Source organism: Typopeltis vanoorti, chromosome 1 (genome assembly GCF_054136105.1).
Source record: "Typopeltis vanoorti isolate ZY-2024b chromosome 1, IOZ_Tvanoo_1.0, whole genome shotgun sequence".
Lineage (NCBI taxonomy): Eukaryota > Metazoa > Arthropoda > Arachnida > Uropygi > Thelyphonidae > Typopeltis > Typopeltis vanoorti.
In genome coordinates this window covers 167,683,648-167,708,379 of record NC_143549.1, presented here as the reverse complement: position 1 = coordinate 167,708,379, position 24,732 = coordinate 167,683,648, and the positions used below count along the sequence as shown (strand labels likewise).

Here is a 24,732-nt window from a genome sequence, read left to right as displayed (position 1 = left end):
ATAATAGACCCGTGGCATCAAAAAAAAAAAAAAAAAGATAAAAGCTTTCTACTCATAGCACGCCTGGATTATTAGAAAACCATAAACAATTAAAAAAATAAAATTGCATCTAAATGTAAAGAACCAAAATCAATACTAAATTTGCATATAGCACACAATAAAAGAACTTTTAAAAACACATAAACCTATACCACTAGAAATGAAAGATAAGAGACAATCTGACTGGTAAAGTAAAAATAAATTCTGATATTTGGATGGACCATTTTAAATAAATTTTCAAAGTTAACACTGAAAATGATGGGAAAAAAAAGTTTAATAAAAGTTAGGAAATCCCCAAAATATTAAAGATGGAAATAGACGCTGCAATCAGACAAATGACATAAAGTTCCAGGTAGAGATGAAATGCTGAACGTTCTGGAAGTATGGAGGAGAAACAGCAAAGCATTATTTCATGCAATTGTTCAACCAAGTCTAAGTTCTGGAGAAATTTTAATGATCAGAAATTTTTCTCCCCATTCTTGAATGCAGCCTTTTCCTAAAATAAGCATTCCAACTATATTCAGGACTGTGTAAATTATAGACCAATAGCCTTTATTAAGTCACTCATATAAGTTATAAGAATTATACAAAACATGTAGAGAATTATACAAATCGTGTAGAGAATTAGAGCAACTTATGAGGTACATTTAGAAGAGTAGATGGGATTTAGAAGAGGGAGAGATTTTTACAGTTGATGCAGTCTGATGGTTCTTTTTTCAGTTATCTAGTTTACAGTTGAATGAAATGACTCATATTAACGATGTAAGGAAAGATAAAGTGTTTTGGAAAATGTGGAAGGAGTGAATGCTCATGCTTGAAATATGAATGATAACATGAAAGAAATGACTGAAAGTAATATGGATGATATGGTGAGTAAAGAGTGAAATAGTGTACTTACATGGTGTCCTTCACAGGACAGAATGGGAGCTAGAGGTGACTGGAGAAATGATTATTGTGTGGTGCACCAGGAGAGAGAGAGAGAGAGAATGAAAGAAAAAGTGAATTGGAAAAGTATAAAAGTGTGAGAAACTGGGAATAAGGAGAAGGTATTGTATGGAGATTTGATGATAAGAAGTATACTTAACGTTGACAGGTTGTAGCATAGAGGCAGCCTGCCTCATGGTGCTGCTTAATAAGGGCACTCGTTCAGCCATATTGCGCTAGGCACCTTCACTACACTACAATTCCTGTTAGTGTAGCAAGTGCGGAAAGAAGTTTTTCCAAGCTTAAACTGATTAAAAATTATTTGGGAACAGCAATGACCCAAGAAAGATTGGTTGTGTCTAGCAACTATATCAGTAGAGGCCGACATAGCTTATAATTTAAATTTAGGAGAGCCTTATAAACAGTTTTATTGTGCGATATCCTTGTAGACCAAACATTTAATTAATATTATGTAATTGTTTTGCATTAATGTTTCTCTTGTAATAAAAGCAAAATAGCAATTGAAGATTTTCTTATATTTTTGTCTTATAATCCATCAGGGATGATATTTAATTGTTTGTGTCAGGGTGTGATCAAATCTGGCGACGGCCCTGATCAAGGATGTTAGTTTGTTAGAAGTGAAAGAGTGTTGATTGTTTTGTGCAGGAACAAATGATTTTAAAGGTTAGAAATATGCAACGAGAGAGGATATTAAAGAGTTGTTGAAAGAAGTGAAAATGAAGAGTAAGAAAGAAAGTCTGTTGCCTCATTATGATAGTACAGAAATGGAGAAGGACAATGATTGCTAGTGAGTCAATGAGAAGATTGTGCGGGAGGAATGGTGTGCAGTTTATAGATGTGTAGAGTGAATTTGCTGGATGAAAGGACTCATATATGTCTGTTGAACTACATTTGAATGGTCTGGGAGTAAGATGTTTGGAGAATATATTGTTTAGTGAGAGTTTGAAAGTGCAAAACTAGAGATATTAGGGAGGAGGATGCAATCAAATATGTGTCTTGCCAACCCTGGAACAAATGAGTGTGCGTACAGAAATGATTATGCAATGCTGAATGTGATTTCACATACTTCAGATTTGAATGAATTGGTAATGATTATACAAGGATAACTGGGTTTATCCTTGTATAATATCTGGGTCCAAGGAGATGTTAAAATGCATGCACACAAATGCCAGAAGTATCAGAAATAAGGGAAAGGAGTTATTGGCATTGGTCAACTCGACTTGGCCAAAAATTTTAGGCAGCATCAGTGAGACCTAGTTGACAGAAAACGATATAGTTACAGTGAGAGAATGTAAAAGGCATTGTATTTTCAGGGAGGATAGGACGATATAGGAAATAAGATAGGAGGTGGGGTATTGTTCATGGTAGCTGAAGAACTACAATCAGCAAAATTAGAAATTAAAGAGGATTTTAGGTCTTAGGGAGATGGTTCATTAGAGGTTATCGGTGCGAGGTAGAGGCCAATAGGACAAAATGTATTGTTAGTTGCTGCTATAAACCAGGGGGTCAACATGCATTGGTAGATTAACATAATCAGTGCTGGCCAAGCAATTATTATGGGGGAATTCAACTATGTGATTATAGAATAGAGGAAGGAATGGGTGCATGGCAAGATGGAAGTGGAATTTATACAGTTGCTCTGGGATGGCATTTTAAATGAATATGTGATTAACTGAGCTATTTAATTTGTAAACAAACCTTGTATTTTGTTTTGTTTTAATATGATTTTGTCGGTATGGTGCCAATTTGTGGTAGAACAATGGTGGCAAAGACTATGTTGTTGGGCGATTTGAATTTACAGGATTTTGTGCAGTGCTGTGTGAAATATATTTATCGAGAAAATTAAAGAATATGTGGAAGGAAATTGAAACTGGAGAGAGAGAGAGAGCGTGTATTAAATGTTTCAAAAGTGAGTACCTATTAGGTGACAAGAACACAGCAAATGTTAGTAGAGTGGACAGTACTGACAGTAGGATGAAAAATGATGTTATTGATGTCAAAAGTGTGGCTGACAAAACAGAGGAGAACAAAATCAATGTTAATAAAGAAATAGCATGCTTGAATGTTATCCTTCCAGTACAAAGTGCAAAATTTAAAAATTGCAGAAGCAGCAAGAGCTTATCAGAGCCCAGAAGAGAAAGAAGCAGGCAGTCCAAAGTAGTAAAAAAAGACTAAGCGAATAAAAAAGTTAGGGAGAAAGTTATCTAACTTAACAAAAGTGTGACAAAATCATGTTTCCCTGGTGCAAAAATTCACGATATTAGTCATGCCATCCGGATGCAAAAAAGGTAAGTCAAAGAAAATGATTGTTTTGGTTGGCACAAATGATTTGAGAAGTATTCAATCAGGGAGGCTGTAAAGGAGTTGTTAGAAGAGGCAAAACTTTCTGCACAATCTATACATAGATTGTGCAGAAAGATTGATTAGGATTTGTGGATCTGTGGTCTATATTTGATGGAAAGAAGGATCTGTACAATACTGATGGACTGCATTTAAATGGTTTTAGTGGTAGGTGTCTCAAACATGCTGAATTGCAAATTCAGGAAAATTTAAGCAATTAGGGTGGAAGCAGGTGAGTTTGTGTGAAGGCACCCATGAGGCAAGTCAGTGTGAAAATGACCAAGTGCAGAATCTAGTCTCAAAAATATTGAATAGGGTAGTCAATTCAGGAAGTAAAGGTGGTTGGGGACCTAAAGGGATGCTGCAGTTTCTATATACTAATACCAGAACTATTAGGAACAAGAGGGGTGAGTTTTTGTCATTGGTTATTGCAACCTCGCCAAATGTTATAGGCATTAGTGATACTTAGCTAACAGCAGCTTCACATTCTATCCATCTAACAGTAGTTAGATGGATAGAATGTGAAGGATTTAGTATTTTCAGAGAAGATAGGATGGGAGTGGGGTAGTGCTGTTGATAGTGGATGAATTGCAGCCAAAATGAATAGGAGATAGGCAGGAGGGTGGCTGTTCATAGTTGATGGTCACAAGATGACAGAAGCAGATAGTTGAGTTACTGAGTGACCACTTTGCAAGGGTATATCATCTTAGTGAGGTTACTGCCTTAACATATGTGACAGACACTAATGTGGGAACAGAGGTGGATGAATTGGAGGTTCTTTGGATATTGCAGGAGAGAGCCTCCATAGCTCAGTCAGTATAGACGGAGCCCTTTGGTTGGAAAGACCTGGGTTCTATTCCCGTCAGTGATGTGAGAAAACTTTATTTGGTCTCTTTCAACGAAAGGTGAGTTAGCCAGTCTCATATGGAGGTAAGAGGTTTTTTTTCACCTGGAAACTCGTGTTTTTCATCCCCCAGAACAGGTAAACCTGCCCCATGAACATACATGGATTACAGTCATGAATATGTCTTAGCCATATGCCAGTCTTGAGCCTGAGATGAAACCTCACTAGGAACACTGTAGGCAATGTCTACAAAATCACCCAGGTTCAAAAACGACTGAAAGGGAAAACCACTACCAGGATATTGCAGAATCTCAATGTAAATACAGCTGTGGGATTAGATGGGATATCATCTTGAGGTTTGCGAGAATTTATTATTATGATTATTATTTAGGCCTCCAAGGAGTCAAAAGAATCATCGCAGGAGGTCCTTCCTAGGAAACACAAGTGTATCAAGACTCATCGTGGGAGGCCCCCCCTAGGAAACACAAAGTCTGTCATACCACTCCTTAAACTCATTGACTGTTCTTGCTCTCACCACTCTATCAGGCATTGCATTCCATGGTTCAACCACCCTCCATGCAAAGAAACCTCTCCTCATCCTTTTGCTCACAGTTTCCTTTTGTAACTTCCAGGGATGGCCCCTTGTCATCACTCCTTCCCACTGTTCAACCAAGCAAAAGAACTCCTCGGTGTCAACCCTGTAACCACCTCTCAACAGTTTAAAAGTCTCGATCATATCACCCTCCTATCCATCAAACTCTGCAGTCCACATTCCCCCAGCCGATCCTCATAACTAACATTGTACATTCCTGAAACTGTCTTTGTTATCTGCCTCTGTACCCTTTCCACAGTTAATTTATCCCCATCAAATCCTAGGGACCAAATCTGAGAACAATAGTCTTAAGTGTGATCTGATCAGGGTATTATACAATGGAATGATAACTCTTTTATCTCTGCAGGTCAGCGTCCTCATTATTGCATCAATCATCTGAGTTAGCTTGAATTTCAGGCTTCTATCAATCATCAACCCCAGATCTATTGTCTCCCCTACTTCCTCCAGTATATCTCCTCAAATAGAGTATGCAATGTCCCAAACCTCAAGACCATTCATTTGCCCATCTGTCTAGCTTATTCAAATCCTCTTGTATGACTACCACATCTGCACTATTACTAATAACTCTTCCCAGCTTCACATCATCCTCAAACAACCGAATATCCCCCTGCAATCCACTGGAATGTCATTGATTTAAAGGTTAAAAATATAGGTTCCAGTACTGAGCCCTATGGGACCCCACTTGTAACCTTCTGCCTCCTTGAAACTTCCCCACCATACACAACTCTCTAATAACTATCAGACAGCCAATCCTGAATCCAGTTAACCAACCTGACATCCAAACCCATTTGCTGCAACTTAAATATCAGCTTATCATGTGGCACCCTGTCAAATGGCTTTGCTAAATCCAAGAAAATGGCAGTATTTACCTTTCCCTCATCTACTGCTCTTGTAACTTTATTGTAAAAGGCCAGCATATTACTAAAACAAGAGCTTCCCCTCACAAATCCATGTTGACTCTCACAGATAACATTACTCCCATCTACCCAATGTTGTATATGGTCCATAACTAATTTCTCCAAGATCTTAACAACTACTGATGATACACAAACTGGCCTATAATTAGACACTTTCAGTCTGCTACCGCCCTTATGCAATTGCACTATCTTACCTTCCTTGCATTCCCTGGGCACCATTCCTGTAGCCAGACTTTCATTGAAAAGCCAGGTCAAAGAGCTGTCAGTTCCTTAACACATTCTCTCAAAACTCATGGTGAAATACCATCCATTCCCACAGCTTTACTGACATCTAGAGTACTCAGTATTTGGAACACGTTCTCCTCCTGCATCTCGAACCTACCCTATCCCTCTAGTATTAAAATTTACTCCTCCAAGATTAAATACACCAATAAAGTGTTCATTGAACAATTCACTATGTCCCCTGCATCAGTCACTCTATTCCCATTTTTATCCTACAATGTCATTCTTCCACAATCATTTCTCCTTCTACTGGCCACATAGCTAAAAAATTCCGTAGGATTTTCTTTGGATCTTAGGGCCAATCTCTTCTCATATTTCAGTTTCGCCTTCCTTACCATACTAGTCACTCTCCTGCCCTGTGTCTTATATTCTTCATGCATCTACTCTTCACCTGTCTCCTTATATCCCTTTCCATAGCCTCGTTTTCACATGCAGTTCCTGTTTAATATAGTTTGTCATCCACTTTACACCAAATTGTGTCCTCGTCTTCACTTATGGAATACAGTTTACTATTGCTGCTAACAAATATTCCTTCACAATTTCCCAAGCACTGATGATATCCTGGCCTTCCAATTCCTCTCTCCATGAAACTTCCCCAAGTTGATGTCTAAGACTATTATAATCACCTGCCTTATAATTCCACATATGTTTCCATCTCTTTGATACTCCTGCATGTCTCTTCATCTTCCAAGTCAAAACCACATGGTCACTCTCTCTCCAACTGGTGGGAGAGATGTCATCTCAGTTATTATCAACTCTTCTGATGCTGTGACCAAATCCAAAACTATTGAAACTCTTGTTCCCTCTATTACACGTTGCCTAAGATATTTTTCCCTCAATAATTCTAAAAATTCCATTCCTTTATTGCTACATGCATCTTCCTCTCCCCAATTTATGCTGCTGTAGTTAAAATCTCCCATAAAAATCATTCTTCTTGCACTTGACAAGCTCAACTGTCTAAACATCTCCTGGTCCCCACCCTCTGTGCTCCTTGGTTTGGAGCAACACCCCACTAAATATCCAATCTTGCCTATCTCTACCTCACACCATATGCTTTCAAAATCATTAGCGTTACTGCCTTCCAAAGCCTCCACTCTTAGAGGGCATAAGTTGTCACTTATCATAAGCAGTACTCCATCACCACGCTCTCCCCTTTCAGTCCTGCCGAAAAATGCTGTACCCTGCTACTTCTATTCCTGTTATTATTCTATTCCTCTTCTGTCAACCACGTCTCAGTGATCCCAATAATCTTTGGCCAGGCTGATGCTATCAGCACCACCAATTCCTCTCCTTTATTCCGGATACTCCTGGCATTAGTATAGAGCATAAAAATGTCACTATTTCTATACCCAGCATTATCCCCTCTAGACTCCAGTGGGCTAAGTGCTACCCGATGTTGTCCCCCCCTTCTCCCAAGTACCCTTTCAGGGAACTGGCATTGCCTTTGATTAGGCTCTTTAATTTAAGTCTCAGCTCTGGTAGTTAATTGGTGTCAGTTTATTGTGGAGAAATGTCAAGTTATGGATTTTGCGATGAACAGATTACAAGCTGTGTATCACATTAATGGCACTATACTCCAGGAAATATATGAAGCCAGAGATTTAAGGGGTAGAGGTAAATGGAGAGTTAAAGTTTAAAGGACATATCGCTAAGGTTGCTCATAGGATTACTTGGCTATTGAAGAACACATTAACAAGTAGATAAGGAAGTTGTTATTCCTCTTCATAAGGCCTTGATATGTCCACATATGGATTACTGTGCTCAAGGGTTTCTTGAGGATGAGGAAGCAGTAGAGAAGATTCGAAGGCGAGTGATCAGATGGGGAGTGGTCTGTGGAATGTTTCTTATGAAGATAGATTGAGCGTGTGTGGATTGCAGAAGTTGGTTGATAGGAGAAAAAGGAGGGGATATGACAGAAACATTTAAGTTGCTTAAAGGGTTTTATAGGATTGATGCAGAGGAAATGTTTGAGCACTTGGATGGAGAGGCCAGAACAAGGGGGGTCATCCCTAGAAGTTGAATAAAGGTGTGGTTAGTAGGGGTGTGAGGACTAGATATTTTGCTTGGAGAGTAGTGAATCAGTGGAGTAGGTTGCCTGGGTCAGTTGTGAGTACTTTGTCTGTTAATGGATTCAAAGACGGGTATGATTGAGTAGATAGATTGGGCCTCCAGTGATGAGTCTTCGGACTCCATGGAAGTGCCTGAATAATAATAATTGTAATTTGAGGTTTGATTGAAGAATATTTTTGTGATCTCATTGGAAACTTTTGTCTTATTAGATTAAGGACTGTTCAGATTTAGAGCATCGATAAGCATTAGAACAATTTTGAAGAAAACTTAATTAAAATTAATGGAGAAGTTTTAAAAGTGTCATCACAATATGTTGTAATTCTACCTTGAAAGCACATTTCATGAAATGCAAGATGATGCAGCAAAACAAAAAAAAAAAAATTTTGTTTTTTATAGTTATTTTTATGAAAGAAGGCCAAATTACTTTATATATATTAACACAGAATCTTTGAAAAATTTGTGATTTTTATGTACTAATTGTTTGAGTCATTCTTTTGTAATGATATGTTTTTCTGACACAATAGCAATCAAATCAAACACTTGTTATATTAATAGGTTCTTTCTGGTAGTGGAGTCTATGATGGTAGTGAAATTCATGAAGCTTCTGCGTAAGTAACAAAATTAGCACATTTTTAGTTATGGTAAATTAAAAATTATTATTATAGTAATCTACTGCCATTTGTGAGAGTCCTAAGCAGTGACAAATTCACAAATGGTAAGCCCAAACATTATTGGAAAACTTGCAGGAAAAGTCTGATATATGTAATCTTCAAAACATAACCAGAATTGTTTAAGTTTAGAAGCTGACTTTTAGTACATCCACACATGAATAGGTGGTGGTGTTGGGAAGAAAGAGCTGGTACCCTTGATATGTGTAGATAAGAGGCAGTGAGATGTTGCAATACAACATGAAGTGCATGTATACCAGTTTATAAATAACATAGCATAAATTTTCTGATTCCTTTTAATTTTGTAAAGGTGTCACTCATTTAGCTCTCACTAATCTTGCTAATCAGCAGACAGTTATATACTTGTGTGTACTGTGTTAGGTGTTGCCGAATTGTTGAATTAAAAAGTTTCTTCTGGGAGAAAAACTCAAACTTACCTCCGGCTTAGATCAGCTATGGAATTAACTGAAAAAAGGCCTAAAATTCTGTTATTCAGTGAAATTGAATCTGTAAGGTCTTTCTTTCGTATATCTGACACATCATGCAAGACCTATGTCACTGTGTGTGTCATTTTACTCCTGACAATATATACAAAGAACTACATAATTTTAATTTACAGAACAAATTCTAGTATAATCTCCAGAATTCTTCATATTTTATGAAAATTTCTGCTATCCAAACAGCAATAAAGCACATTTAGTCAGTTTTAGAAATCTCCAAATGATAAGGAACTGCACACACATTTCACTTACATGCTGTTTGTTGTATTATCTGTAGCAGTCAAAACATCATGTACTATCACTGGTAAATGAGTATAATTGTGTTCAGAAGGATCTTTTGGATTCTTCTGATGAGTTTAGGAGATAGCTATTTAAACATGACTTTAATGGCATTCCACCATGTTGACATATTTTTTCAGGAATCACTGCTGTTCAAGAATATTTGTGCCTTGGTAGTGACATGCACTCCTTTTTCTGTTTTCTGTCTCTGTTGAATGTTACATGATATCCACATTCTGATAATCCAGACATTGCATTTTTCTCATCTCATTTCATCCTGTCACTGAACACTTATGACATTTGTTCATGTGTGCTTTCAAAGTGTTGAAGTTCTTTTCTTTGTCCTTGTCTTGCTCTTCAGCCTTCTCTCAGCTTTGAAAATGAAATTTTTTTTGGGGGGGGGGAGAAGGTTACTTAGTATGCCAGTGACTTTAGTACTCTGGTAGTCTTGTAAAGTTGGGATAGATTATCATTCCCTTAGTACTGTGCAACTCATTTCATTCAAAATGCTGATCTTGGTACATTTATCTTCCTGGTGAAACTTGAGTATTCATTTGAAGCCACCATTAATGGTATTTTTTTGTGAGCTGCCTTCAGCATGTGGCCTACATTTCAAACAGCACAGGATTTTTATTTATTTATTTATTTATTTTTATCAGCATTTGCTGAGAGAGAGAGATCAGTGATTATGAAGATAGTAGAGATGATTAACATTTTTCGTGTTTAATTTAATAAGTCAAACTGCTAGTAACTAGAACTTTAGTAACTGCTAGAAGTGCAAGAAAGAAGGCAAATGTTTAACCCTTGGAATACTTATGTATTCCAAGGGTTACATGAAATGAGTTTGTTCACCCAAAAATTGTTGGAATAAGCGAGACATGGTTGAATAAGGAATGACATTTTCACAGGAATAGAGATAGAAGGTATGATGTATTTCATGAAGGTAGAAAGGGTAAAAAGGGAGATGGAGTGTTATTGATGATAGAAAAAGAGTTATTTCCATACAAGATAGAGATGCAAGAGGGAAATATTGGCAGTGGTTTTGAGCCAGTATGGTGTGAGATAGAGGTGAATAGAATAAAATACTTTAGTTAGATGTTGCTATAGACCTGGTAATGTGGATGGTAGTGACCATGAAATGTATAATCAAAATAGCCAAGCAAATGACAAAAGGGTGATCATTATGGGTTATTTTAATTATGATAATATAGACTGGGATGATGAGATACCAACTGGAAGTGAAGATAATGAGTTTCTTCAATTTTTGAGGGACAACTACCTCAAGTAGTATGTAACACAGGGCACACGAAGATTGAGGGTCTTGGATTTCATGATCTCATCAGAGGATGTTATTATAAATGAGGTGTCAAATCACCCTCCAGTTGATGAGAGTGACCATGAAGTGATTACCTAAGTGGTTGCCAGCAATCTGAGAACGTCTGTGAAGAAAGGGTATATGTGGAATTACAAGGCTGGTGATCATGAGAAGCTCAGGAGATAACTTGCAGGTATAGCATGGAATGAGCAGTTGGGTGGAAAGGAGATCAATGCTGCTTGGGTGATATTCAAGAATTTAGTGGAAGCAATGTCTAAATGTATTCCAAGGGTCAGAAAGTTAAATAAGATAAGTGTGAAATGGATGAATTAAAAGATTTAGCATGCGATAGAGAGGAAAAAGCATTATGTAGGCATAAGATGAGTGGTAATCATCAATTCCATGAGGATTACAACGAACAGGCAGGATTATGACTCAGTTGGTTTGGGTAGCAAAAGGGCAGTATGAGTGGCAGTTAGTTAATGAAGTCAAAAATAAATAAATCCTAGGGAGTTCTTTCAGTATGTAGCCAGGGAAAAAAAAAATGAAATGATTATGGAAGGATGGCATTGATTGGAGAAAATGGTATAAGAACAGCTGCTACACAGGATATAGTTGAGATATTTAATGATCTTTTCATAAGTCTTTCATTCTTGTGAATGTGACATCATGGAGAGTTTGAGAAAAGTGGATGATGAGGAGGAAAGACTGACTGTAAGTGAGCAAGAAGTGTATATATATATATATATATATATATATATATGGGAAATCGAGCAAACTTAATGTTAATAAGGCTGTGAGATTTGATAATATATCACCATGTATTTTGAAGTAATGTGCCAAGCAGTTGACATCTGTCTTGACATATTTGTTTAATATTAGTCTTACATTGGGTCAAGTTTCATAGGACTGAAAAGAAGGCATGATTATATCACTTCGTAAAGGAGGAACTGTGACACTCAAGCATCAAATTATAGACCTATCTGTGTGTCAGTTAAGTGTTAGAGAGTCTGGTGAGAACCAGGATCCAGAATTGGGTTGACAACAGTGGTATTATCTTTGATGGACAGCATGGATTTTCTAAAAGGAGGTCATGTTTTAGTAATCTACTTACTTATTACAATAAGGTAATGGCTTCATTGGACAAAGGAGATGGATATACAGTAGTACACTTAGATTTTGCGAATGCTTTGATAGATTATTGCATGATAAGTTGATGGTCAAACTAGAGCAGATGGGGTTGGATATTAGACTAGTGCATTGGATTGGAGATTGGTTATCTGATGGCCATCAGCAAGTTGTGTATAGGGGAACAATATTCTGGAAGAGGAATGTCACTAGTGAGGTGCCTCAGGAGTCTGTTTTAGGGCCATTGCTTTTTATTCTGTATGTTAATGATATTGGTAAAGATTTGTATATGGATATTTGGTTGTTTGCAGATGATGCAAGTCGGGACGAACTACGAAGAATATAGAAGAAGATGTGGCCTTACAAGAAGACTTGAATAGATTGCATGAATGGGAATGGGAATGCAAATTCAGTGTTGCAGAATGTAAGTTTTAAAATTTGGGAAATGAAGATGGGATTTAGAATTTATGCTTGGTGGGGATATATTGTTGGAGCTGGAGTAAATAAGAGATCTTTGTATGATAGTGATCTGAAATTTAGAGGACATGTTACCAAAATTGTGAGGACAATACAACGGATTCTGGGAATGATGTGGAGGACACTGACTTGTGGAAGTAAGGAGATTTTGGTTCCATTGTATAATGCCTTGATTAGGCCATGGAGTGCTGTGCATAGATTTGGCCACCTGGTTTTCAAAAGGATGAAGAGATGTTGTAAAGAGTCCAGCAATTGACTAAGGTAGTTTCTGAACTCTGGAATGTAAAATATAAAGAAAGATTGAGAAGATGCAATTTACAAATAAATAATTTTTTTGCTTTCTTTTAGCAATTATAAATCTTTGAAAACTTAATAACTTATCATCTAAACCTTTTGGCAGCTTCTGTGCGATATTGCTATAGGATTAATGTTGAAGAGGTTTTGCATAAAATGGCAAGTGATCAGGGTAGATCAGAGTAATCAGAGTAGCTCTGGCAAACCCAATTCCGTGAAGAGCATATGTTCTGATCACGAACTTACTACCGCGTCCGGGGTAGCTGACGCATCGAGAACTGCAATCCGGGATCTCAATGAGAAATATGCTATGAGGACTCTCAACATACTTCAGCTAAAAATCAACGGCAATCAAAAAAAGATGGAAGAACTTAAGAACATTTTATACAGAAATAACATCTACATTGCATGCTTACAAGAAACAGAACTAACTCAAAATCTGAAGCTTCAAATCAAAGGCTATTCAACATTAAAGAAAGACAGACTGGATTGTTCTGGCAGAGGTCTAGCTATACTCCTATGGACCAAACACATCAAATATAAAGAAATCGCATCAACTACAAACAGCAGGATAATTGGTAACACAAAGGCTCAAGCAGCCAAGATATTTCTACCAAAATGCATTTTTACAATAGTCAATACATATCACCGAGATAACTCAGATATAAATGCAGAATTACTTCAACAACTAAGTCAAACAATGTCGGACACAAAGATTCTTTTAGGAGATCTAAATGCCACAAGCCCAACTTGGGACTCCCCACAACTATATCGAAAAGGAGCACAAATAGAAGACATAATTGATGATCTAAACCTTGAGATCATAAACAACAGGCAAAATACATATCTGTCAAAAACAACAGGCACAGAATCAGCATTAGACATTACAGCAGTAGATTATGAAACTGCGAGTCTTAATCAATGGAAAATACTAAAGAATGCCATCAGTGATCATAGAAAAGCAAATTGGCCTAAATACACACAACTATTATAAACATATTGCACTGGCACACCCACTAGTAAAGAACTTGATCAGCAACTACTAGAACTAACTAACAACATACAGAAAGCTGTAAAAAATTCAATTCCCAGAGGTCTCAGGAATAACAATTGGGTTCCATTTTGGGAAGATCACATTATCAGTGCTCACAAAATCACTGAAATAGATATTATCAACGAACAGTTAAAACAAAATAATACAGAAGACGACAGAAAGAAGTTAATAGAATTTTAACTCAAAACATAGAATATGAAATTTCTAACTGTAAACAAAAAAAGTGGGAAGAATTCTGTAATAGACTAGATCCAAGAAAAGACACAACTATTCTATGCTAATTAAAAATTATCATGGGTTTTAATTTAGTACCATCAGCCATACAAGCAAGTACAACTGTGAAACAGCTTTTTTCATGTCCAGTTGTTTTTATAGAAATAGTTTTACTTCCTTTCAATTCTACTGTTCTCTTCCCAATCATATCAAACATAATTGGAGTTTCATCCATATTTCCGATTTGAGACAATAAATAATTTTTTTGCTTTCTTTTAGCAATTATAAATCTTTGAAAACTTAATAACTTATCATCCAAATCCTTTGGCAGCTTCTGTGTGATTTTCGTTTTTGGTCGAAGAATTACATTTTTTCTTTCCATAAACTAACTACACCAACTCACTGTAGCTTTGAAGTTTTCACTGTCCTTTTTATTTGCTTTGCCCCACTTCAAAGCAAATAAACGAATATTATTTCTCATTATAATGAATCCATTTTGGCGATTTTCTCGAACGCAATCCGCAACATTATTTTCCAGAATAGGCCACTCACAAATTCCTTTCTGTAACGTGCACTTATTTTTTGGCATTTTCATTATTAAAGTTTCATTTTTTCTCCAATAGTGAACTAGTTTTTCGTTTATTCCGAACTAACATGCAGCAACACAGTTAGTATTTTCTTTTGCAAATTTAATCACTTTGCACTTAAAACTCGCGTCATATTTCATTCTTTTAAAAGGAGCCATTGCACTTTAGTTCACTATTGGTCAACTGGTCAATATGAAATAAAATTTTTTTTGTCAACTAGGTATTTTATATCTTTTGCTAAAACAAAGAATGGAAAGACTAAAAAGGCAGTTATGATCCTAGTGGTTGACGCCTGTATAAAAATTTTACTTAAAAACTGTCATAATTTTTATTTTTAAAGAAATAAAAATAATGATACGACGAGTATACTATAAAAACTCAAATAAACTCAAAAAATTCCAATATCGTTTTATACGCCAGGTTGACTTGTTTGCCGGAATATACGGTATATATGTTCATTATAAAAGCTGAACCTTGAATGACAATGTTTTCACATCTTGAATTTGTTCTTGATAGATCACTATTTTTGTTATATCAAAATCACCTAGCATTCTTTTTCACTCGAGGGAAATAATACAGTTTTTCCACAGCCAGGCTTGTCTTTCCAACAGCTCACTCTCAGATGATTAAATCACATCCATTTTTGGCACTGAAGTCACCAAGGAAGATGATCTTCTTTTCTTGCAGTATTCCATAATATGATGTCCAATTTGTCAGTAAAATCATTTGAAGATTTCTGTGTCATCTCCTTTCCTTTAACATGCCCTATGATTTGCTTATTCTGTAGACAGCCACTATATACTGAACTCATAGGAATTAAAGTGCACGTTGACATTGTGTAGGCTTATTCTAATCAATCATAGTGCAGGTTTCTCTTAATCATCCCTGATATCCATGTTTACTGGATTAGGCTACTGCTCTTGGTCTCAGATTTTCACACTACACACATAGTCCCTTGCATTCAGGCCACTTTAAACAGGTTCATTTCAGAGACTCTGATATTCATCCTCTCCCATCTCACTGTGGGTTGGCTAATGACTAAATAGTCTAGAAATTCTACTCTAGAGACAAACATGGAATTTTTTTCATCTACTTCAGGATGGTGGTCTCGCACTAAGTGATGATTTCACTTATCACCTAAAGACATTCACATACATCCATGCCTGCATTAGAATCTACAGCCACTTAACTGGAGAGTAATGATGCTATCTGCCTGGCCATCCAGGTTGGTGGTCTTTATTCTCAGGTCAGTTTGCCTTTTTGCAGGAGATGAAAAATTGTTTCTGGAAAGAAAATCCTTCCACCTTCATATTGAAGCTATGAAGTCTTTATTTCAGATAAGTATTTTCTAATTATTAAAAATAATCAGACTAGGCCTGTTTTGGCTTTGCTACTATAGAGATGTTTATATCTGTGTGACAAAGCATTGGAATTCATTATTACACTAGTGTTTAATTTCATTCCTACAATGTGTATTGTCGTTCCCATGGAGTCAAACTCATCACATAGTGCTCATCAAAATATATTTTAAACTTCCAATTATATATATGGTTTAATCCTTTATCCAAGTGTAAGCAAACAAAGTTCGCATCTGAAGTATTTTCAGGACTTGGCCAACTTGTAGTAAAGGTTATAAGTTCTCATCACTTGCCTTAGTAGCTCCCATAATGCAAAGCACATCTCCTTTCAGACAACGCATTAAGGGAAGGGCCACTACCCAGACTGGTTTTGACCTTTATTGAGGTCTTATCAGTGGGAGCCATACCCAAAGGTGGTGATACTAAGATGGAAGTAATGGAGAAGTCATAATTGCCAAAAAGTGTCACACCTTATTATTAAAATTCTCTGGATTAGAGATAAGTTGATGGAAGTTTTTTTCACTTGGCTATGCTACCAATTATATATTTAGTTTAATCATTATCCAAGTGTAAGCAAACAAGTTTTCTCCTGAAGTATTTTCAGGACTGGGGCAACTTGTGGTAAAGGTGGTATAAGTTTTCAGTATATCCTATAATGCAAAACACATCTCCTTGCAAACATGTATAATGCTATGCATTAAGGGAAGGAGATGTGCTTTGCATTATGGGAGATACTAAGGCAAGAGAACTTATATCACCTTTACCATGAGTTGCCCCATTATGAAGGAAAGTGGTATTAAACATGATATCAAAATTGGAGATGTTAATGTCAGCTCTTTGCTTTATGCGGATGATGTTATACTTCTAAATAAATCCGCTACAAGTCTGCAAGATTCTCTGACTAAATTGAATAGTTGTTGTAATAGATATGGTATGAAGGTCAGCAATAAAAAGACAAAGACAATGAAAATAGGCAGAATCATTGAAAATGTCAACTGTGTTGTGAATGGAGAACCTGTGGAACAAGTAAAACATTTCAGCTATTTAGGCACGATTTTTACTGAAGATGGTAAATTAAATATAGAAATAGACAACAGAATCAGCAAAGCTGGTATGGTGGGAAGTCAATTGAATAAATTCATATGGAATAAGAGAGAACTTAGTCGGAACACTAAATTAGCTGTATACAAGACAGTGTTCAAACCAGTTTTAACTTACGGATCTGAGAGCTGAGTCAGAAGTAAAACACTTGACCAAAGACTAGAGACCGCAGATATGAGAGTCCTGAGAAAGATTATAGGCGTGAACAGATGGCATCAATGGCAATATCACATTAAAAACGAGGATATTAGGAAAGAACTTGACATTGTCAGCATCCAGGAATGTGTTAGCAGAGCTAATCTCAGGTGGTATGGTCACCTAAACAGAATGGGCAAGGAAAGATTAGCAAAACAAGTGTTCTCTGCCAGGTTGGCAGGAAAACGACCCAGAGGAAGACCAAGATATAGGTGGATTGATACGGTACAAAGTGCCTTAGACGATAGAAATATAAGATCTGATAATGTTGGAGTCTTGACAAGTAACAGACTGATTTGGAGGAAAATTGTAGATAGGAAGTTAGTAATGATATAATTTTTTCATGTAGTACTATCATATCCTGTATACCCCTTGTGGGTACATGGCAGAAATTTGATGATGATGATGATATATTAGGGTTACCAAGTAATTTTATAAACTTTGTTATTTTACTCCTAATCCCAAGTAAGCAAACAGTTAAGTTTGCACCTGCACGTAGTTCAAGTCTAAAGGTGGTGCAACACCAGGGCAACTCATTGTAAAGGTGGGTAAAGCGCTGATCACTATTCTTAGTATTTTCCATAATGTAAAGCACATCTCACTAAGAGATGTATACTGCAATACATTATGTGCGGGGGTCACTACCCAGACTGGTTTCAAACCTTTTTTGAGGTCTCCTCAGTGAGTAGCTAGACCCTTATAAATACCAAGGTTTTAGTAATACAGAGCCTTATCAACTTTACCTATACAAGTTGCTATAAGGTGTTTTTATTTTGAATAAGAATCTCTGGAGGAGATATATAGATGTAAATAAGTTTTTTTACCAGAGCTTTATTCACCTTTACAATGAGTTGCCCTGGTTTTGCACTTAGACTTGAACTACATTCAGGCGCAAACTTAACCGTGTGCTTACTTGGGATTAGGAGTAAAATAACCAAGTTTATAAAATTACTTGGTAACCCTAATATACATTATTCTCAAGGTAAAAAAACTTATTTTTTTACCTTGGGAATAAGCAGTGTTAAATAAAAGAATTGGAAAAAAATTCCTTTAATACAGTTCCTTTATAACAGTTCCTTCATGGAATTTAATGTTTTATTAAAAACATTAAATTTTCTTTTCATCAAATTAAATTTAATTTAATTCACTTGTCTTTCTCTCCATAAAAGGAGTTAACGTTATGTAAATCATTTTGTAAAATGTTGTTATTGATTTGTAACTTTAGCTTATGTTAAAATGTTGCTAACTTTGGCTAAGTTATGTAATGTCATTGAAAGATAAACACATGGAGTTGGCAGTATACATAGTATACTGTGTTGCACTTTCAGCCACTAACAGCAAATTTGAAGCTGGTGTGCATATGCAGAGAGAATTAAGAGTAGAAAAAAGAACAAGCTCATGGCAATGTAAAATGGTGGTTATGAGGTAGCTATTTTTGACAGAAGGGATTATATGAATGTTTGAAGACCAATGAATTTCTCTGAAAGTACAGTGGTATCTCGCTAATCCGAACCTCTTTAGACCGAGCCATCCAGTAATCCGAACTGCGGTTTAAAAGAAAAAAAAAAGTTTTATTTATTATATATTATTTTGTGCACTGTTATTTTTATTTAATAATTATTATTTTAACTATTATTATTTATTGTATTATCATTACAGTACAGTATTTTTTTTTTTTTCATACTGTCAATTCTACGGTTATAGTGTAGACCTATTTTGATTTATTGTGTGTTTACGTTTGCTTGGGAAGCTGTAGAACCTGAAGCAATTCGAGCATCATGGAAAAAACTGTGGCCTTCTAGAATTTACCAAGATAACTATGGTGATACACAAAAAGAGGAAATTCAAAACGTGCATAATTTGGTTAAAAATATAAATCCGGATGCTGAAATTTCACAAAAAGATGTTACGGAATGGATTACAGGTAGAACTGAAAGTGAATTCTAAATCAGATCAGACTCTGAAATTATAAATATGACGCTACAGAATGAATTAGAAGACGATGATGACGATAAAGAACTCGAAGAAAAAAGTAAAACATGAAGAGGCAGTTGACAGTTTTAATATGTGTATAGAATGGGCTAAGCAGAATGATATGCCATTCGACAAAATTTTATTGCTAATGCAGCTCCGAGAAGAATCATTCGAAAAATGTTTAGCTTCCAAGAAGCAAGAGAAAATCAGTGACTTTTTCACAATGAAATTAAAAGAAAACTATTTTTTTTTGTGTTATTTTGTGGAACTTTTTTTTTGTGTTGTGTACAAGAAAGTGATATTTTTTTATTAAGTTATGTTATATACTGAACTATGCAATTTTATTAAATCAGAATCCTCAACAAAACAGTATATGTAAACTATATTTTTTACTAAAATAATCTTTTGTATTGTAGTTTTTTATTTCAATACAGTAGCTTTTTTTCTCTGTTACTTCATTTATTTACAGAATTAAGTTGATATACCATTAGAATCTGATTATTTTTGTCTTAAACACTAGTTATCGTCTCTTAGGGTCAAATTCGCTAATCCGAACGAGCACGGTTTTTATTAGTTTGGATTAGCAAGATACCACTGTATTTCATATCTTTCAAATGGTGTATGACCACCAGAAGATACCTAGAAGAAGGCTCTAAATGTAGTTTTTTGATGTAAGGAATAACAATAGCTCAAGATTGGAAAGCAAGTTTCAGCACGAGTTAAGTCTACTGTTTGTTTATTTATATAACCCTGTGTTTGTTTCCTGTCAACGAATGGAATGAAGTTGGAACATTTTATCTCAAGCAGAAAGTCGTCTCTTCTAAATATTGTTCCTTGTGATAGTATGTTGTAGCGTCGTATATCTCTGATATTGATATATCGAGGCAATATAATTAACTTTATCCTTTCCTACTTCAGCCGCTATATCAAATTCTATCGCATGTACCTCTTTGTTAAGTCTGTTGCATCATTGTTATGTGATCTTCATTAATTTTAGTCTTATCGTTATGTCTCGCTTCTTTTATACCTTTTCTTACGTAATTTAATCTTTTAAGGGCCATCAGAGATTACCTGTTCCCTGAATTCTAGTATAAATTTTGCCAGTCACTCAGGCAAAATTTATTTTTTATCTGCGCCAGCCTGGGTCTTAAAGTCAGAGATAAACTTAACCTTTAGGATAAACATAGATTATCAGGTGCCACTAATAATGTTAACTGAATTCTTAGAAGTCTTGGGTTCTCTGGCTTATTTTATTTGCAGTCGTGCCCTACTACTTTCAATTGGGGTATTCCTGCGCGCGCACACACACACGATCACAGGTTCAAAGTTTTATGAAGGGTTAGGGTCAGTCTTCATGATCAGAAACACATGTAAGGAACCAAAATATTTATTAGACTCATTATATAATGCCATACAAGTTAAAGTAGTTATCAATTCTAATTTAATCTTCTATCTTTCTCTCACCCTCTCACTATTAAAACAATTATGCATTGACTTCAAAATGTTAGCAAGTTCAATAACTCAACATATAATACATTCTTAATTACAGCTCAATTGGACATTAAGGCATTTTAGCACATTTATAATCTCTCTCGGATTAATTACGACAGAATCTCTATCTAACTGAAAGTTCTTAAAGTTCATTTCAAAAGCATAGTCATTTACATAAATCTTAGTTTTTCACTCTTTCTTTCATTACAAATTTTAAGATGCATTCTCTTAACACTGTTAGTCAATTCTCAAAAGGGGCTAGAACAAGTGAGAGTACTTATCTATTCTTTATCGGTTTTCTTCCGTCCTTCCTTCTTTGTTTCGATTCTGGTTGTCTCGATCTTATTGCTACATGGGTTACACGTGCTCACCTGAGTTGGGCGCTATCTCTCTGCTAAGGTTTTACGTCGATTGCCCTCTCATTTGACAACCTATGATTGATCTTGCTGAAATCTGCTGCAGTGTCATGCCGGATCCTTTCGTAAGTCAGCCCTCAAAAATGAGAGCTGAACTGCGATGAACTCGTGGAGCACACGAAGAGAAATGCAGGAACAAGAAAAAATGGGGGTGATTTACTTTCATGTCACGGGTTTTATATGCTCCCCTAGAGTGACCCCTTTCCTAGTTTGAATTTCTCTTATCGTCTCACCCATTTGTCTCCGGCTGGGTGACTTCACCGATCAACATACGGGACGGACCTTGTTTCCGGGAACGTATGCGTCATGATGTCTTCTTAGATGTGATGCCTGCGGGTGCTTACACTGCTCTTATAGTATTAGGATGATCTTTGCCCTATGTTGCTGAATAATACTTATTCTTTCATTTATAATATTTCACTAATGATTTCTCTCATATCTGCCCCTTTTTGCTGACTTACATTCATGCTAGACATATAGATATGTTAATTTAAATTCACATAATTAACAGTTTATCATTCAAGATGTTGTTACCAAAAAAAAAAAACATAGTTACACTGCGCTAAAAGATAAGTATGCATATATATTTTTTTGTTAATTGTTAGATTCTGGAATGGTGATGTCATGTAAAATTTGAAGTTACCTATTTCAGATCTAACAATGTGTATTACAGAAAGTGTATCTTTTACAGTTTTTCTTAATGCAAATAATTATGTTTGTATAGTTGTTTAATAAAACATTGTTCATTTGGTGTTACAGTTTATTTTGTCTTATTTTAGAGATAAAGTGAATGTAATATATGGATTTTAATGTTTTTGGGAAAACTAGAATTATTTTCAAGGTAGATGAACCCTATATAATAGGGTTTTAAATAGGTATGGGTAGACACAGAGATCATCATCATCATCAAATTCCTGCCATGTACCCTCAAGGGGTGTACAGGATATGACAGTACTACATGAAAAAATTACATCATTACTAACTTCCTATCTACAATTTTCCTCCAAATCAGTCTGTTACTTGTCAAGACTCCAACATTATCAGATCTTATATTTCTATCGTCTAAGGCACTTTGTACCGTATCAATCCACCTATATCTTGGTCTTCCTCTGGGTCGTTTTCCTGCCAACCTGGCAGATAACACTTGTTTTGCTAATCTTTCCTCTCCCATTCTATTTAAGTGACCATACCATCTGAGATTAGCTCTGCTAACGCATTCCTGGATGCTGACAATGTCAAGTTCTTTCCTAATATCCTCATTTTTAATATGATATTGCCATTGATGCCATCTGTTCACGCCTCTAATCTTTCTCAGGACTCTCATATCTGCGGTCGCTACTCTTTGGTCAAGTGTTTTACTTCTGACCCAGCTCTCAGATCCATAAGTTAAAATTGGTTTGAACACAGTTTTGTATACAGCTAATTTAGTGTTCCGACTAATTTCTTTCTTATTCCATATGAATTTATTCAATTGACTTCCCACGATACCAGCTTTGCTGATTCTGTTGTCTATTTCTATATTTAGTTTACCATCTTCAGTAAAAATTGTGCCTAAGTAGCTAAAATGTTTTACTTGTTCCACAGGTTCTCCATTCACAACACAGTTGACATTTTCAATGATTCTGCCTATTTTCATTGTCTTTGTCTTTTTATTGCTGACCTTCATACCATATCTATTACAACAGCTATTCAATTTAGTCAGAGAATCTTGCAGACTTGTAGCGGATTTATTTAGAAGTATAACATCATCCGCATAAAGCAAAGAGCTGACATTAACATCTCCAATTTTGATATCAGGTTTAATACCACATTCCTTCATAATGTGATCCATATAGATAATGAATAACAGAGGGGATAATGTACATCCTTGTCTCACACCAGATTTAACATTAAACCATCTTCCTGTACTTCCTTCAATTCTAACTGCTGACTCACAACTCAAATACAGACTAAGTATTGCTTGATATAATGCCCCATTGACACCATATAACTGCAGCGTATTGAATAGCTTCTCTCTTGGCACCTTGTCATATGCCTTTATCAAATCAACAAAACTTAAATACAGATCTTTGTTATATTCCCATGCTTTCTCGACTATTTGTCGTAAAGTGAAGATCTGATCCTGACAGCCTCTATTTGGCCTGAATCCAGCTTGTTCTTCACCAAGCTTTTCTTCCACAATTCTTCTCAACCGTTTCTCAAGTATACTTGCATAGATCTTGCCAGGAACACTCAGTAGGGAAATACCTCTGTAATTCTCACATTCAGTTTTATTTCCCTTTTTATATATGGGTACTATGAGAGCTCTATTCCAATCATCAGGAATTCGTCCCTCTGTCCAGGCTTTCTGAACTATGCAGTGCAGCCACTGTAAGACTCTTATACCACCATACTTCAGCATTTCTGGTCGAATATCATCTACTCCTGCTGCCTTTCCACATTTCAAGCCTTTGATGGCTTTTTCTACTTCAGGTATGGATATGTATTCCTGACTGCATGCCTGGTCAGTGTTTTTTATCACTGTGCTGTCATCACTGCTTGTTTCATTTAGCAGTTTTTCAAAGTAATTTCTCCATACTTCAAGGATATCTTTTTCTCCTGTTTTCATTTTTTCACCTTTATCATCTCTAATTCCTTTTACAGCACTCTTTCCTCCATTCCTAAGCTTCTTCAACAACCTCCAGAATATTTTGCCATCTTCTTGATATTTATTTTCTATATTCTTGCCAAAGTCCTCCCATGACTTTTGTTTAGCTAGTTTTACACACTGTTTAGCTTTCTTACATTTGTCTCTGTATTCTGTAAGAGTAAAAGCTGACTTATTTGCCAGGAACTTTTGATATGCTTTCTTCTTTTCCTTCACTGCCTCTTTAACTTCCTGTGTCCACCAGGGAGTTCTGATTTTTTTATCTTTGCACACAACCTCACCACATGCCTCTCTGGCAGAATCAATCAATGTTTCCTTCAGAGTTTGCCACTGAATCTCCAAGGTTTGATTCCTGTTCTCAAACTCTTTCATTTTCTTTTCAATAATATTTCTGTATTTTAGTCTACAGTTTACATCTGAGAGCTGCTCAACTTTTATTCGCTTTAAAACTTTCTTACATGTTATTCTTTTCAATATGAAATTCAATTTTATCCTGCTCAAGACTAAATAGTGATCACTTCCAATTTCAAATCCTCTGTACACTCTGGTGTCCTGCACCAGGGAGAAAACATCACTATCAACAATAACATAGTCAATGAGACTTTTCTTATTCCTAGCCTCTTCTCTCCATGTGAATTTGTGCACATTTTTATGTTGGAACATGGTGTTAGTAATAACCAGTCCATGTCCTGAGCAGAAATCCAACAGATATTTGCCATTATTATTAGCTTTGCTCTTTTCTCCAAATTTTCCCAAAATATTTTTGTATGTCTCACAATCATTTCCTACTCTACTATTTAGATCCCCAACAAGGACCAACTTTTCCTTTTTCATTGTGTCAGTTGCTTTTTCTAAAGCCTCAAAAAATTCCTCCACTTCTACCTTAGTAGAGCCTTCTGTGGGACCATAGGCACAAATAAGTCTCATTGTCCAGTTCCCCATTCTCATATTGCCCACATTACTCTACTTGAGACTGACTGCCATT

At 35.9% G+C, this 24,732-nt stretch overlaps 1 protein-coding gene across 1 annotated transcript in view; it reads left to right on the top strand.

The window, feature by feature from the left end:
- The window catches only part of LOC150110627 (ES1 protein homolog, mitochondrial-like), a 100,251-nt gene that overhangs the window by 11,417 nt on the left and 64,102 nt on the right, over positions 1 to 24,732 (top strand). Inside the window, exon 2 of the mRNA XM_090395324.1 lies at positions 8,606 to 8,658. Within this exon, the coding sequence (XP_090251450.1) occupies positions 8,606 to 8,658 (53 nt within the window). The remainder of the gene's footprint in view (positions 1 to 8,605; positions 8,659 to 24,732) is intronic.